Raw genomic sequence first — 16,832 nt, 5'->3', positions numbered from 1 at the left:
GTACTCTGTGCGGATGTAGATTTATGCATATCAGTATTATTTTATATCCGTTTCCATATTTTTTTTTTTTCAAATTAGTTTACAGTAATATTACAAACATACATTTATAGGATAGCTTTTTACCGTTTAATGCCGTTACGCCAACAAAGAAAACTGTGACAAAAAATACATGAAGCCTCCGTTTTGTTATTGTAACGCACGACTCGTTTTTTTTTATTTCCGTCTACAGTTTGAACAATTGTCAGTAAAAGAGTACCGAATGCAGAACAGTTTTGTTGCGCCGAGATTCGAATTCTTGAAGCAGCTCGTCAATATCATTGTCCAGGTCATTCGATTTGGCCATCTAAAGTTGAAATACAAAAAAATATATAAATTTTAACGCTCTGAGGTAATTATGGAGGCATATTGTGCATGAGTTCAGATGTGAAGGAACCTCTTGAAGACTTTGTTGGATTAGTGATATAAAAATATGAATTGAAGTATACTCCTAAAGCTGTGGAATGGAATAAGAAACGGAAACTGCTAAAAGAAACTGTTAATAAAATAACTGTTAATAAAATGAAATCACAAAACATAAGATATGTAAAACCAATTAAGCCCTTCCTTTTCAGTGGATTTTATAGCCAGTTACGGTATAATTTTCTTTTAATCAGGAACGAATACGTCGCAAACGACCGTTAATATTTTTTTATTTTTGTTTGAATTTGTAGTTTAAATTTTACATAAGCCTTGTTTATAAAATAATTGTTTTTGGCATTTAGAGAATTTCAATCCGTAGCACAAAACTTTTATGCTTACTGACCATTTTCTAACTTTTATGAGCATCGATTGCTTAATTTACTTTCTTATTAAGAGACGAAAGCTTCCACTTTTTTTCTGCTAGTTTTCATTTTCTTTAAAAGAATCATGGTTTATAGATATTTGAAAATCGTATAAAACTTAAAATAAATCATTTCATTTGTTACTTACAGCATCCACGCAAACGCACTTTAACCCAGCTAAAAAAGAATTACAAAATAATATAAGGCGTTCATTTTGCATTGAGTGTACCGTATATTTATGCAACCTATAAATTAACTTAGGTAATGTGTTAAAAGCTTGAAAGGCTTTCATAATCACACCTTTCAACTCATACGCTTCTATCACCTCTAGACTCAAGTTTAATTTTAACACTGAGACAAGTAGTCGAACTGGATATAGTTTTTGGTTTCTCTTCATCATTACCATATTTATCATATCCGTTATGAGAAAAGCGCCCATTAACGCCTCTTCGTGATTGTCCTCAATATCCACGTTAAATATGTGCACAGGTCGATTATCGGTAGGATCACACGATTCCATGTGTTCGAGCACTTGATCGTAAACACGCTCTTCCACTGTCACAATGATATCGAATTGTTCTTTGCACTCCTGAAAACGCTCTGGACACTTTTTAATTCTCCGATTGCGGTCCAGCATATGTAGAAGCCCATTTTGTGTATAACTGGAATAGAATTTAGACAAACCATAACAAAAACATCATACAATGTCGTACATGACGCTCATTAACTTCAACTTACTATGAATCCCTAAGTTTAGGGATTATGACACTACTGAAGTGAATGAGCTATATCTTGTCTTTGGGATACCGCCCAAACTTACTATTGTTTATCCTTTGTAAGAAGATCCTGGTAGATCATGTCATATGGCGTGCCAAATTCATAAATATTAGGTTTGTCAATTGCTGTGCCTGGGAGCTTTACTCGTTCACCTGTGCCAAAGGAGCGCACATTGTAGCCCTTTTTCGCTAGAAAATTGTGCGCCTCCATTGAACGATTCATGTTTGAGGAACAAACCACAGCGACAGATAAATTGGAATTATTAGACATTTTGTTGCGCTTATTTAACAATTCTTTGTTTAAATTATGACCAAATAAAACACCTATTCAGGTAAAAAGAGTAATCTGCAGAAACTAGAGTGCGTTATGACAAGAACACCGGCGGCGTTGGCGAGCAGCTGTAGTTGTTCAGTGCCGACTAAAAATTAAATTTGACGGCGCAAAAAATAAATGGATCATCACTGTGTTGAGAAAAACTACAACTTATTATAATGCTATATACATTCTATAAACTTATGTAATTAAGTTATGCAGATGAACATATCTTTGTTTTTTAGATTCGCAAATATGTGTGACATGTTAAATAAATTATTTTACAAATTTTGGTCCATTTTTAAAACATCGTTTAACAACACTTCTCAGACGCCATATTGACAGCGAAAAAGAGTGCAAAGGCGGTGGCCAAAAATGCGAAGGGAGAGAACAAATGCCATCGCAAAGAGAAAATGCAAAATTAAATTAGTTTAGTGCGCTCAGACATTCTTTTGATTTATTTCAATTTTTTCATTGTAAGTTATATTTCTTATTTATAAATTATGTTTTTACGTGAAATGTAATGAATTTGAAACGTTCGCAGTGTGAAGTGCAGGTTAAAGTGTGGACAAAGTTTGAAATTTTATGAATGAAAATAAACTGTAGCTATAAAACGCAGGTGAAGGCAGGAAGCCAAGCAGCAACGGCCACTAACAACGGGTGTGGGGCTGAGCTGCGCAACAACAAAAAGATTTGTTGTTTTTGGATAAGAGCGAGGTGTGTGCGCATTGGGCAGAGGTAAATAATAAAGTCAACAAACTGAGACGGGAAATTCACATCGTTCGCAGAGGAATTTCACGAATTTTCACCTATCATTGTAGCACGTAGTGGCAGTGAATACGGCGCAAGTACACAAAGTGCGACAAAATGTTCTCAAAGAAGAAGAAGAAACCTTTGATTTCTATGCCTAGTAATTTTGAGCATCGCGTGCACACGGGATTCGACAAACGCGAGGGGCGTTATGTCGGTTTACCGCTACAATGGGCATCCATCGTTGGCAATAATCAAATACTTAAATCAACAAATAGGCCACTACCTTTAGTCGATCCGTCTGAAATAACTCCAACCGAAATACTTGACTTGAAAACAATTGTGCGACCGCATCACAACAACAACAAAGCGGATACGACCTCATTAAATAGTAGCATTGCCCCGAATGCCAGCGCAGCATTGGGACACCATCAAACAGCGCATGCGCACTACTTTATCGAGCATAATAATGCCGCAACTACGGCTGGGGCGGCAACAGGTGGTATTGGCCCAAATACAGGTGGTATTGTGCTACCGAAAACGTCACATGTAGCCCGCTCTAATTCGTTGCGCAGCTCTAGCCCACCGCGTGTGCGGCGCGATTTGCGAGGTAACGCCAATGTGCCACCGGCCGTACCAGAAGAAAGTGCATCGATAACAGCTCCCACACCCGTGCCTGGCCAAACATTACCATACAGTGGCTACAAACCACCACCCCTTAGTGGCGGTGCGATGGGTGCCAGTATTAGCGCTAATGCATCAATAGGTGCCACGACAGCTTACCTGCAACAGTCAGCACATGGCATTTACTCACAAAATGCTGGTCAGTACAGCACGCAGAATGGCGTCGGTCATGGGCCACTCGCTGTACGTACGGATTTCACATTAGGTCAGCAACAACATCAGCCCGCACAGCCACAGCCATCGCTCAGTGGTACGCCTATGGTTAGTGCCCAGCATTACCGGCCGGCACCACCATCACACCATCTAGGTGGCAGTGGACAAGCGCAACAGACGTCGCCGGTGGGTTCAGTGGCTAGCGGGACACGTTCCACTCACTCACATGCTTCCTCGGCACATACGCACCCACACAGCAATTTAAACAACAATAACGGGGGTAGTGGATTCACGGCTTATCAACCCGGAGGAATGGAATCTGTCCAACATGCTGCAAAGCATTTAGGCGCCATCGGAGATCAAAATCAAAACCCACACCACACTCATCCGCATTTACATGCGAAGTCGGCGTCGCGTGCTTCGAGCTCAAGTGGTGGCGCCAGCGGCGTGGGAGGTAGTACAGTGGCAGGAGGAGTTAGCGCTATGCCGCCACCTAAGCAGGAGCAGAGGCTGACACACGAACAGGTAAAGCGGAAAATAAAAATTGTATATACCATAAGTTTTATTTAAAAATTTGTATTGTAGTTCCGCGCTGCTTTGCAAATGGTTGTTTCAGCCGGAGATCCCCGTGAGAACCTAGACAACTTCATGAAAATTGGTGAAGGATCAACAGGCACCGTATGCATTGCCACTGACAAGTCAACAGGTAGTTACTGCGGAGTTCCCAGTTCAAAAATAACTGTATATATGTGTATGTATATGTATTTTTTTTTTTCTAATCTCTTGTAGGTCGTCAGGTGGCCGTTAAGAAAATGGATCTGCGCAAACAACAACGGCGAGAATTGCTTTTCAACGAAGTGGTCATTATGCGTGACTACCACCATCCCAACATCGTGGAGACCTACTCCAGTTTTTTAGTAAACGATGAACTATGGGTTGTCATGGAATATTTGGAGGGCGGCGCGCTCACCGACATCGTCACACATTCACGCATGGATGAGGAACAAATCGCCACCGTGTGCAAGCAATGTCTCAAAGCATTAGCCTATTTACATTCGCAGGTACGTCTGAGCACGTTCGTCAACTGTCGTACGTGTGTGGCATGGGGGATGAGTCAGAGCATGAAATGCAAGCGATTTCTATGCTTAAATTTATTGCTGGTTTGTTTTCACTTTCGGTTATCTTTTACATCAATTACCTATGATTCGGAATTTCTGTACCTTTCATAAATTGGGCGTTGTCACTGACTGAAATTCGAAGCGAAGAGTGCTAAAAAGTGATATTTTTTATTTTAGAGTTGACAATTTTTTTCAACTAAAAATTCCCTCTTCCACAGGGTGTCATTCATCGCGACATCAAATCCGACTCTATTCTATTAGCCGCCGATGGCCGTGTTAAGCTATCAGATTTCGGCTTTTGTGCGCAAGTTTCACAAGAGCTGCCGAAACGTAAGTCACTCGTTGGCACGCCATATTGGATGTCACCCGAGGTAATATCGCGTTTGCCATATGGTCCCGAAGTGGATATCTGGTCACTCGGTATTATGGTTATCGAGATGGTGGACGGTGAGCCACCCTTCTTTAATGAACCGCCACTGCAAGCAATGCGTCGCATACGCGATATGCAGCCCCCGAATTTAAAGAATGCCCACAAAGTATCACCACGACTGCAGTCTTTCTTGGATCGTATGCTGGTGCGTGACCCGGCGCAGCGTGCCACTGCCGCCGAACTATTGGCGCATCCATTCTTACGACAAGCGGGGCCACCGTCGCTGTTAGTGCCGCTAATGCGGAACACAAGGCAGCATTGAAGAAAAGTGAATAACTAAAACTCGAATAAAATCGAATATACGCAAGTAAATTTTAATTTAGTTAGCGATGCGCTTCGTCATCTATTTACACACACTCACACAAATTCATTCACTCGCAGCTATACATATCCTACATATGTATGTAGGGCATCACGCAGTAACATTTCGGCAACTATATAAGCCATAAAAGATTAAGTATTACTTTAAAAATGTTTGAATTTGATCAATTACTATATTGTATGTATTTTTAGTTTGGAATAATCGAGATTCCAGTTTGTGTTTGCGTTTTTGAATTTTGTTTTGCAGTCGTTATAGTTATGAGTCATGCGCATGAGCTAAACTTTGCTTTATAGTTTATGAACTAAAATGGTTTTGACAAGCTTAATCGTCTTAACGTAATTTCTGTAAAATAATTGCTAAGATAAGCACCTTTTCACGTGTAAATCTTCTTTATTAGCGGACTTTAAAAACTCAGCTCAGTTATTAAAGGGAATTATAAAAACAAATCCTTGGAGCGGAGTACCTACATAAGCAGCAGATACTTAAATTCGCAAAATGGAATATATGTACATTTTTTTATAGAAAATTTCAGTTAGAAAGTTCAGTTAAAGTGAGAGAAGATTTAATAAGAGACAAATTAAAACTAAAAGTGTAAGAAGTTTTTAGGAACTCGGAAAATTGAAAGGTCCAAATGAACGGTATTTGAAAAAAATGGCTTTATAATGATAAATTTAAAAAATAAGGATTATCAAAAGGGAATAAATAAAAAAGATGATTTGAAAAACTTTAAAAAGGCATTGCCCATTCCGGGTCATCATCCGATATCTCAAAAACTAACTAAGAATAATTTTTATTGATAATTTTCATTTTGTCATGTTCTAAACACTACGAAGACAGAAGGCCTGAAGAATTTTTCTCCAATCCTGTTTAAGACTTAAATTAAAAAAAATATATGTACATATATATATTTTCGAATTTTTCTGGTTTTTCCAACTACGAAGGAAAACAATTTCAAAACAATATATTTTGTGCATTTACGAGTATTTTAGATTTTCTAAAATTATTTAATAAAAAGAACTAACTTTCTCGAACAGAACAGGAATTGAATAAGAATAAGAATAAATGAATAAGAAAACGGATAAACGTTGAACCGATAATATTGAGCTTAAAAACAGGTAAACATAACCTCACACTTACTTAAAACTGATTAATACATTTTTCAACTAATTTTTTTGTTGTTTTTCTTTCAACTCTTGTGCACATACATACAGTGGTGGCCTTATAATTAGAAACGAGATAGCGGCATTTGATTTTACTAATACAATTTTAAAATTTATTTCGCCACATCATTTTTTTTATTAGAAATAATACAAAAACAAGTAGTTTTTCAGTTTAACATAAAAAATGTTCACCATTACTACAATCCTAAAAAAAAACAAATAAACTTAATACTAAACACAAATTCATCTTGGTCAAATAATTAGAAACGACAAGGAAAACTTAAAAATATCTTCAAAAAGTTCAACAAAATTAGCATAATTTTAATATTTTGTGGGATAACCCTTATTTTTTATAACATTTTGCAGTCTTCTCGGCAAGCTTTGTATTAAATTTTGGCATCTTTCAACAGATATGCTCTCCCAGCTTCGCTGCACCAATTGAAACAATTCATTATTATTTCTCGGACTTTTGTCCTTGAGATCACGTTTCAAACTTTGCCCATAAGTTCTCAATTGGGTTGAGATCAGGACTTTGCGGTGGCCAGTCCAAAACATCAATATTTTGATCCAAAAGCCAACGCTTTACTAACCGTGAAGTGTGCTTTGGATCATTGTCATGCTGGAAAATGTAGTGAACCGGCATGTTCTCAAAGGAATATCATTCCATTACATTTTCCAGAATGCTTTTATATTGATGTTGGTCCATGATTCCGTCAATGCGCACAATTGGGCCCACGCCACGCCAAGACCATAATAGATCCGCCACCGTGTTTCACTGTTTTCACAGTATACCTGGGGTCCAAAGCTTTGTCTGGAGGACGCCTCACATATGTTTTTCCATCAGATTGGAATAAATTGAATTTCGATTCGTCACTCCAGAGAACTCTATTCCAGAATCTTGAATCTTTTTTGAGCATTTCCTTAGCAAATCGTAACCGCTTCATAAAATTTTTTTTTTGACACATGCCGTTTTTTTTGTGCGATGCACCCACGTAGTCCCGCCTCTTGTAAGCGCCTTCTTATCGTCCGAGCGGAGACTTCTACGTTTAATTGCTCTGCAACTTCGGCTTTTATATCATGCGAAGACATAAAAGGGTTGCTCTTGCTGGTCCTACAAATATGCCTATCATCCGCTGGAGTTGTTTTTCGAGGTCTAGGCTTCCTGGCTGGGGTTTCCAAGTTCCTCGTTTTTTTGTACAAATGAATTGCTCCGAATACCATTTTTTTGGAGCAGCCAAACCTTTGTGCGATAGCCGACATTGGAATTTTTTCCTTTTTGTAACACTGTACAATTAGCTCCCTCAATTTCGGGGAGCATGACTTTTTCTTACCCATTCTAACAATTGAGATGAACTAAAATTAGAAAAGCTAATCTATGGATTTTTTCAGTATACTTACTTTAACACTAACTCCAAGATAAATATAGAAAATTTAAGAAAAAACTGCGCGTTTCTAATTTTGTGGCCAGCCAAGAAACACAATCAGAGAAACAATGTGAATTTTTTCAGGAATCAACCATCAAATACTATCAACGTGTTTTTCTAACTACAATGTTCATCGCCTATTCTAAGAATAACGGTGCTCATAATTCACAGTGCACGTCTTCCAAAGATATGCACAGTGATTTTATTTTCTTTGCACATCGTTTCTAATTATAAGGCCACCACTGTATGTGACATTTTTGTATTTTTCTCAGTTACTCACAATTCCTAATATACATAAAAATTAAAAACAAAAGACACTACCTGTTTCTAAAATTGTCTAGATTTTCTGCAGCGATAGCTCTCTACTTCTCATGCACTTTTTCAAATTCCCAGTTATTTTTGACGATAGAATAGGCAAAGCTATACATAACTGACTACAATATATTTATTTGCGCTTCTCGAAAATTAAAGCAGCAGAGGTAGTTTTTAATCACTAGTAAAAAAAAAGAACTAAGCGAAGCGTAAAGCAACAAAAATTATAATTTGTTTTTGTACTTATTTGAGTAAATTTTGTAGTTAATAAAACAATGCCTTAAACAACTGTGACCTTCACAACAAAATCATTTAGCAAATCAAGCAAACTAAAAATCATGAAAAATTATAATTAAAATATTTTTAAGATAACAGAAATAACACCCATCTCACCACAACCAACATTCCTGACAATTTTGCTCAATTTTTGGCCAAAAAAACTTAAGCAAAACATTCCCTTTAGTAGAAAAAAAATTATACAACGGTTCATTTTTAAGAAAAAAAAGTAGTTTTGTTTATTACAAAAGATTATTGTATTGTAATTTTGGTCTTAGGAAATTATTATATGTGTAGATGTCTACTTTCGAGCATTGTGTATTCTTTAAGAGTACATGAGCGCCGCACCTTTTGTTCCCGCATATCCGTCTATTGCGTACGCGTAATTTTAAGTGTTAAGTGCATTTTGTATATCATTGATTGTTTTTTTTTTTATAAAATACACCTATAACATTATATATATCTAATCACATAAACGTACATACAAAATATATGTTTGACAAATATACATACATACGTATACATCGAATAAATATGGCGTAGATTTTAGTTTCAGTAAATATTAGTGTATTTTTTGAAATATCCAAATACTTCTGGAGGGACCATTACGAAGCAAAAAAACGTGTAAAATACGGACCATTATTATGGGTAAAAAAAGTAAAACTATGGAATATTTTTTATTATTAATTTTTTCCCCCTCGTGGTTAAACATTTTTTTTAATTTCATTTGTATACTATACTTTTTTACGGGTTGGTGTCGAAATTCTGTATGTACAAAATTCTAAAAACAAAATTCTGCTTTTTAAAATTCTGCTTTCCAAAAATTCTGCTTTCAAAATTCTGTATTAAAATATAATGTAAACAATGTTAAAGAGGTAATGTAATTATTTAATTTATTATTATTATTTTTTTTTATTATTATTCGAGATATTAAATAAAAAATAATAATAATAATAATTTTTTCTTCAGTTTCGATAGAATCTACAGTATTTTTGCGTAGAACTTCTTTTCGCGTGGGCGGCCTTCGGCCGCGCTTCAACAAAATAACCCTCATCAGTCCGACTCCGGCTACGCAATCCACCGTATTTTTGCGTAGAACTCCTTTTCGCGTGGGCGGCCTTCGGCCGCGCTTCAAAACAATAACCCTCATCAGTCCAACTCCGGCTACGCAATCCACGGTATTTTTGCGTAGAACTCCTTTTCGCGTGGGCGGCTTTCGGCCGCGCTTCAACAAAATAACCCTCATCAGTCCGACTCCGGCTACGCAATCCACCGTATTTTTGCGTAGAACCCCTTTTCGCGTGGGCGGCCTTCGGCCGCGCTTCAACAAAATAACCCTCATCAGTCCGACTCCGGCTACGCAATCCACCGTATTTTTGCGTAGAACTCCTTTTCGCGTGGGCGGCTTTCGGCCGCGCTTCAACAAAATAACCCTCATCAGTCCGACTCCGGCTACGCAATCCACCGTATTTTTGCGTAGAACCCCTTTTCGCGTGGGCGGCCTTCTGCTACGCAATCCACCGTATTTTTGCGTGGAACTCCTTTTCGCGTGGGCGGCCTTCGGCCGCGCTTCAAAAAAATAACCCTCATCAGTCCAACTCCGGCTACGCAATCCACAGTATTTTTTGCGTAGAACTCTTCTAAAAAAAAAACGAACAGCTGCGAAGAATTATTAAGAAAAGAAATGAATTAAGTCACACTACATATTTAAAAAGAATTCCAAAAAATATTGTAATTGGCTAAACTAAAATATTGTTATCGCTTAAACATATACATATGTATATTTATGGAATAAATGTTTATTTTGTTACTTCTTGTATGACGAAAATCACAAAACTTGAATAAAGCGAATTGTTCGCATTAAACATGCAGAATTTTAGTAAGCAGAATTTTAAAAAGCAGAATTTTAAAAAAGCAGAATTTTAAAAAGCAGAATTTTTTTGCAATTTACAGAATTTTGTCACCCTGAATTTTGTAATACAGAATAATGACACGCTCCCTTTTTACTGATTCTGATTGTTTGATATGTACCAGCAGATAGTATCTCAGCGCAAATGGTATCTACCCAGCGTTACAGATCTAGCTTTTTCTCAAAAATTACGCAAAATTGTAGTGGTTCCACTTTGTTCAAGCGATAAGCAACTACTTTTGTAAATATCAACTCATAAGCTTAATTTCTGGCCCATCCTAGATGTTATTTTAACAAACTAAAAAACAAAATCGATAGTTAAAGTTTCAATAGCTCCATGTTTGTTTTTTCTTGAGTTAAATTTTATTGAATATTAATTTTACGCAAGTAAGAGATTAAAGCGCAATCCTTTAAATATTCGAATATTTCAGGCTAAAAAAGTTATATGTCAGTCGGCTTTTGATAAAACAACTTAAGTCGACTTAGCACCTTTTTTTTATAAGGCACTAAATTGTTTACTTTTCTAGAAATATTTAATCAATTAATCATTTATTGCCGTAACTGGAGTAACCATTTTAATAAAAGTTGAATAAAATACTAAATTACGCTCCTACGACAGTCGGTTCTAAGTAACCGGTACGACTCGAATTTATCTCCGGCCAAGGACTGCGACTTCAGCAACATTCTCCGTATATGTATGCTGTTACAACAAATAAGTCCACAGACATATTTTCAGTATTTTAAATGTACTTTTCGAATGTACGGAAATTCGAAGTGAGAAAATTTATTAAAAAAATATTGTATTTAATGGTGCAATTTTAAGATAACTAATGAGTTTTTGTAGATATTTCGAAAATATGTGCGAAAATTCGAAGTTAAAAAATATCAGATAATGCATTTAGGCTGTATTGTGGAACAATTTATGTTTTTTGTCTTAACCTCAACTGACTTTCTGCTTTTCGAAATTCTGTTAAAATATACAAATTGACTGTTTGAAAATTCTTATAAAAAGGACGAAATTCATACAAAATAACATTTATTATTATTTTTCTGCTGCATTTAATTAAGGCAAACTACATAAAATATTTTAGTTCAGCAAAGGCTTTTTAAAAATTAATACATAAAATGCGGTGGACAAACATACATACATACAAATATAGTAAAAATACTGGTTACTTAAATCTACACATGAAAGCTTATTTTTATTTGTACAACTGAAATTTGAAGGTCTTGCAGGGATGATGATCAACCCTTTCGTAATCTCAATCAATTAGTCAGAAAGTTTCAGAATTGTTTCAGATACTCAACGAGTTTTTGTGACAGCTCAAAATTGCTGTACAATAGTGATATTGGAAATGAATAAACGTGTTACGAACTACACGCACTTCCTAATTTGGGCTAACTCCTTTCAAACTTTGCTGCAACTTTTGCAAGCAACCTCTCATGCGATTATCCTCGCCAGCGCCACGCTTTTGCTCTACGACACGCACTTCAGCGACTAAAAACTCCATGATTTGCAAGATCGTCTCCGGTGTGAATTGCGCAAACCGTTGCAGCAGATCGAAGAAGAAGAATGTGTAATAGGCCAAATGTTTCTTGGTAAGCAGTCGTAAATGTTCAGAGAGTAGTGCCTGCAGCGAAGCTGAACTCTTATAAGTAGTGCTTTTGACAATACGTTTAAATAAATCGAGCAGAAGTCCGCGACTGGGCACCACCTCGTCCACCATCATGACGTGCTCGAGCATGAGTAGCGACGTGGCTTTCATAAAAGTATCTAGACGCAGCGTTAATATGTCGATTGGACTGCCACTGGTGTCGATTGATTCGACCACTTCCTGAAAAATTGTAACTACAAGACAGGCGTTCGGATCGGCTTGACGGCGTTGCGTAGCTAAAAATAGGTTCGTTAGCTTTTCGAAGACGAATAAAGACAGCTCGTTGTTGTCGCTTTGCAGACAACTGACAAAAGGCCGTGCAACCACTTTAGCGTTTGGTGAAATTTTGAAATGTGGCGTCCACTTCTGTATCAGGTCTGTGAGCGTTTTACCGATGTACGGGTCGGCTCTAAAATTTAACCTTCCAATGCCTTGCACGAGCACCGGCCAAATTTTATGTATCAAATGCGCCAGCTTTCCGTCTGGCGCTTTGCCCATCTGCACGTTAGTGGGCAGCACAAAGCGCGTCATGACGACATGAAAGAAGCAATTTACCTTGGATTTCGTGTAGACAATGTGAGCACAATTGTAAATTACTATCGCGAGGAAGCTGTAAAAACGAAAGGCCACTTCTGTTTTCTCTTGCTTTAGGTCCGACTGCAACCACTTGTCAAAATTTCTTAGGTATGAATTCAAATTGTCCGCAATGCGAAAGCGGCGTTGGTAATCCGTTGCGCACAAGTCGTAATATTTGCCCACTGCTGCTATAAAGACGCAGAGCGGCTCCTTTGCTTGCACCAGCTCCTCCACATTCAAGTCGTTGGTCATCGTTCTGAACTCATCAAGCTGCACAACGAATCGCGTCAACTGACCCACATCCTCGTTGATGGCGGTCAATTGTACCAAACTCTTTAGCCATACATGTATCACCACATTTGGCTCAATCAACGCGCCACGATCTGTTTGCAATACTTTGCGTAGAAACTGCGGTAAAGCCTGTCGGCACGCCACTGGCGCATCGATGAAGCAAGTAAATAGTTTTTGAAACGCCTGCGTGTCCGGCACAGTGCATGAATGTGTGCAAAAGTCCGCCGCCAGCTGCGGCAGCCACTGGCTATAGCCACAAGCAAATTGTTGCTTTACAAATGGCAGCACGTGAGTATTGAGTGCTCGGAACAGTTCAGAGTTGGCCTCGATAAGCGCTTCATTGCCCTGTAGCTTACCGAATATAAGATGGAGCGCCTCCAGACTGCGATCTTGCTCCACAGGGGTGCAGGTTTGAAGAAAATTTGGCAGCCATGTGTCAATGAGCAAGTGCTCACCGCGCCGAAAATCATCCGCTTGCATGAAAATATCTAATAAGGCATCTGCCAGTACTTTTGAGACACTCAAATCGTTATTTATAGCCCAAAGCTGCTGTAGAATCTTCGCCACATATTCGTCAATTTCGCAACGCTGCTCGGCGTAGAGTATTAGTAGCGCCATATGACCCTTAGTGACTGCAATTTGGCGGCCTGCTGGTATTTTATCCAACGCAATGGAAAGCAGTTTAGTACTTAGTTTTGGCGCTAGTTCCACAAAGTCGCCGCAGAGTGCTAACGCTAAAAACAACTCAATTATGTGGTGTATACCCGTCTCATTCAATGCCAAAAATTTTTGCGCACTGAATTTTGTATAGATACGCCCGAGCAGTTTTTGTGCTTGATGTCGCGTCGCAGTATTTTCTAATAAACATCGGAGATTTTTGCCCAATAGCAACGTAAACAGCGTGTAACTGCTTAAATTAGCATCGTGAGTAGCATCTTCGTGTGTGAGCAGCGCACGATAACGTTCCACATATGCCTTACCGCTGGCACAAGCAACTGCCAAATTGCTTGGGGCAGAACCTGCAGCGTAGAAGGATGCATTGAGTCGCTTATGGAAGTGCTCCCACAGTAGCATAGGTATGCCTACACGTGGACACCACCAATGTAATAGTGTTGGCGTGAGAAGGCAAATAAAGACACGTATCTGCTCCTCGCTGGGATTTCCATTAAGAAACTGTTGCGTGCATTGTTCAAGAATTTCAAAGTTCTCTGCTGCATCAACAGATGCGCGCTCATGAGATGGACCAACATATTTTCCATTGGAGTGATAGCCAAACAAACGTACCAATGCATGCAGTATCCAATTTGTGAATTCGGCAAGGGATACTGTAGTTAGTGCGAATTTATCTACCGAAGGAAAAAATGTATTAGATGCATAATACCGTTCAACAAGAAATTGACTCACCCAATTGGGTTTTTAGTTTTGAAATTGTTTCATTGAAAATGTGCCAAAACTGTATTTGCTCTCCAGCTACTGCAAGTGAGGTAAGCTCCCATTTCTCCAACACAAGTTGCACATACAACCAACACTCCTTTATGCATGTACAGGGAAAAGGAGAACTGTGCAGTAGTTCAGCAGGTCGTTTTTTTGTGTATAAATACAACGAGCACGCCATTAAGTCCTCGAATAAACGTTCCAATTGGCACATAAAGGTAGCACTTGGCTTTGCATTGTTATCTAACTGCGCTACATGAGCACACAATTCAAATTTGTACAGAATACACAAATCCAACAATTTCCACTCGAGTGCGCCATGCAACATATGATATGCGGCCGCATTGCATTCATTACCTTTGCAACTATTGGCGAAGTAGATTAGCTTCCAGGTATCTATTTCAGTGGTACGATTTAATAACCGACGCATACTGTCCAAGTTGGGCCGCAACAGTGACCACTGCTCTTCGGATGTGTGATGCAACAACAAATAGAGCAAATGAGTTATTTGTTGCCTGCGCTGATAGTTGCTGTGCGTTTCGTTTGTGTTGAGTGGCTGCCGCACACTAGTCCACAGATGTTGGATATGCAAACTGATAAAGTAAGAGGTTATCATTCTGTTCTGTTATGCCCAATTTGACTTACAAAGCAGTGCCGAAGAGGAATTGCACCGCGTCATGTTCAAGCAAGTGTTTCACACCAAACTCAAATTCCGTAAGGATTTCTTCTTCGCTTATTTGCCGCCAAGCATGTGCGGGTTGTGCCAGCATAAAACCACATTTTACAAATCCCTCGATGGCAAATTGGGAATGTGTAGAGTCCTCGCCGCTACATTGTAACTCGGGGAGAACGGTCTCTGAAACTGCTCCAGCTAATGTTTGTGTTTGTTGCGGAGCCGTCAAGTGGTATTGAGTAGCTTCTAAACAAGCTGTACTTAACAATTCATCGTCTTCGTCCAAATTGAACAACTCAAAGTCCATTAGTTTAATATTAGTGATGGAAATTTCAGAAAACCAAAATGAAACACCTCACCAAAAACAAAAAAGTAAATATTTACCTGTAGGCAATATTTGGCGCTCATTTGTTGGGCGTGTTCAGTGATGGTTAATAGGAGCATAAGAGCTATGCAAGGAGAATTGAATACAGAAGGTGGCGTCTTCTCAAAACTATTACTTTATTCATCGCAATTTTGACATATGTGACAAACAAAAGAAGGAGAAATTGCAAGTCTGTGAAAATGCAGTGAATGGCTTGGTAACATTATGATTTGTGATATTTAAACTAAACAGGCTAATGAAAACGAAGTGCCGCAAGTTAAATTGTGAAACCAAGAATGACGCCGAGGCAAGAAAATGTGTATGTATGCGTATATAATTTCTTGTATCTGGTAGTTTCTCTCGCTGACTCTTCCTTCTCACAAACAAGACTTCCTTTTATTTGTATATTCTTGGAGCCTGTCGTCACAGCGAATTCGAAAGAAGCAATCTCTTCTTAACATACTGGTTTACTTGACGACATTTTTAAAATTACGAGATCATAACATGACAATGCACACACTTAAAACATGCGATGGCGATTGACAAATTTGACAGCTATTGTAAAATGAGCAATCAAGTATCGAGATGTTAAGTAATAGCTTAGACAGACGGCGGCATTAATCGGCATTTCATACGGCAACACTGATTTCGGAATCTATAAATCTTTCTGACCGCCATTGCAACGTTTTGCAAATTTGTTGATAAAATAGAATTTTTTCGCTCTAAAATTATTGAATTAGTTACGAAATGTCAAAAGCACATCCACCAGAGTTGAAAAAGTTAGTATAAAAAATATATCTAATAATTAACAATTTTTATAAATCAAAAAACATTTCTCATGGCCGCTAATTGCTTGCCGCTGCAGGTATATGGACAAACGAATGTTGCTTAAATTAAACGGTGGACGCTCCGTCGCCGGAATTTTGCGTGGCTTCGATCCATTCATGAACGTAGTGCTAGACGAAACAGTGGAAGAGTGCAAGGATAGCACGCGAAACAACATCGGTATGGTGGTGAGTTTGGTTCCACATTCAAGCGTGTAAAAATAATGACGTTTAATTTACCCAGGTTATCCGCGGTAACAGTATCGTTATGGTAGAGGCGCTCGATCGAGTATAGTGCGGTTAAAGAAGCTCCACTTCACATCTTATTTGGTACATATAACAAAATATTTAATTTTGGGGGATTTCGGTGCGACTCTAGGCAATGACTCTCGCTTTTTTTTTTTGCAGCATTAACTTTGTATAAATTTAAAAATTAAATAAAAATAAAAACGTGTCAATAGTGAAGTTAAGAATTGAATTGAGTTTGAAATTAAAAGTCGGAAGATAGTCATTAATTTCTTTTTTTAAGTTTACATGCGTTTTCCGTACCAGGATGTAATTTAACTA

General features: G+C 38.2%; 4 protein-coding genes across 5 annotated transcripts; 2 read left to right on the top strand and 2 right to left on the bottom strand.

The window, feature by feature from the left end:
* Nucleotides 1-1,986, bottom strand: LOC128859161 (RNA polymerase II subunit A C-terminal domain phosphatase SSU72-like). The gene is made up of 3 exons (XM_054095917.1): nucleotides 1,642-1,986; nucleotides 1,225-1,483; nucleotides 1-343 (listed from the first exon to the last, which is right to left on the bottom strand). The coding sequence occupies exons 1-3, from the start codon at nucleotides 1,866-1,868 to the stop codon at nucleotides 242-244; spliced, it is 588 nt and encodes a 195-aa protein (XP_053951892.1). The 5' UTR covers nucleotides 1,869-1,986; the 3' UTR covers nucleotides 1-241.
* A 281-nt stretch (nucleotides 1,987-2,267) lies between these two features.
* On the top strand, nucleotides 2,268-8,972 carry LOC128859158 (serine/threonine-protein kinase PAK mbt-like). Of its 2 annotated transcripts, XM_054095912.1 has the most exons (5): nucleotides 2,268-2,386; nucleotides 2,455-4,022; nucleotides 4,083-4,203; nucleotides 4,287-4,558; nucleotides 4,834-8,972. In XM_054095912.1, the coding sequence occupies exons 2-5, from the start codon at nucleotides 2,778-2,780 to the stop codon at nucleotides 5,305-5,307; spliced, it is 2,112 nt and encodes a 703-aa protein (XP_053951887.1). In that variant the 5' UTR covers nucleotides 2,268-2,386; nucleotides 2,455-2,777; the 3' UTR covers nucleotides 5,308-8,972. The 2 variants fall into 2 exon arrangements, with proteins under 2 accessions (XP_053951887.1, XP_053951888.1); XM_054095913.1 differs by having other exon boundaries at nucleotides 2,268-4,022.
* On the bottom strand, nucleotides 8,764-15,494 carry LOC128859157 (protein MMS22-like). Its single transcript, XM_054095911.1, has 3 exons — nucleotides 15,050-15,494; nucleotides 14,375-14,997; nucleotides 8,764-14,316 (listed from the first exon to the last, which is right to left on the bottom strand). Exons 1-3 carry the CDS (start codon nucleotides 15,382-15,384, stop codon nucleotides 11,837-11,839), a joined length of 3,438 nt encoding a protein of 1,145 aa, XP_053951886.1. The 5' UTR covers nucleotides 15,385-15,494; the 3' UTR covers nucleotides 8,764-11,836.
* A 566-nt stretch (nucleotides 15,495-16,060) lies between these two features.
* LOC128859160 (probable small nuclear ribonucleoprotein G) lies at nucleotides 16,061-16,739 on the top strand. Its single transcript, XM_054095916.1, has 3 exons — nucleotides 16,061-16,220; nucleotides 16,307-16,454; nucleotides 16,510-16,739. The coding sequence occupies exons 1-3, from the start codon at nucleotides 16,189-16,191 to the stop codon at nucleotides 16,558-16,560; spliced, it is 231 nt and encodes a 76-aa protein (XP_053951891.1). The 5' UTR covers nucleotides 16,061-16,188; the 3' UTR covers nucleotides 16,561-16,739.
* Nucleotides 16,740-16,832: the final 93 nt, after the last annotated feature.

The sequence above is a fragment of the Anastrepha ludens genome, chromosome 3, assembly GCF_028408465.1.
Source record: "Anastrepha ludens isolate Willacy chromosome 3, idAnaLude1.1, whole genome shotgun sequence".
In the NCBI taxonomy this organism is placed as follows: domain Eukaryota; kingdom Metazoa; phylum Arthropoda; class Insecta; order Diptera; family Tephritidae; genus Anastrepha; species Anastrepha ludens.
This window is presented reverse-complemented; position numbering and strand designations above follow the sequence as displayed.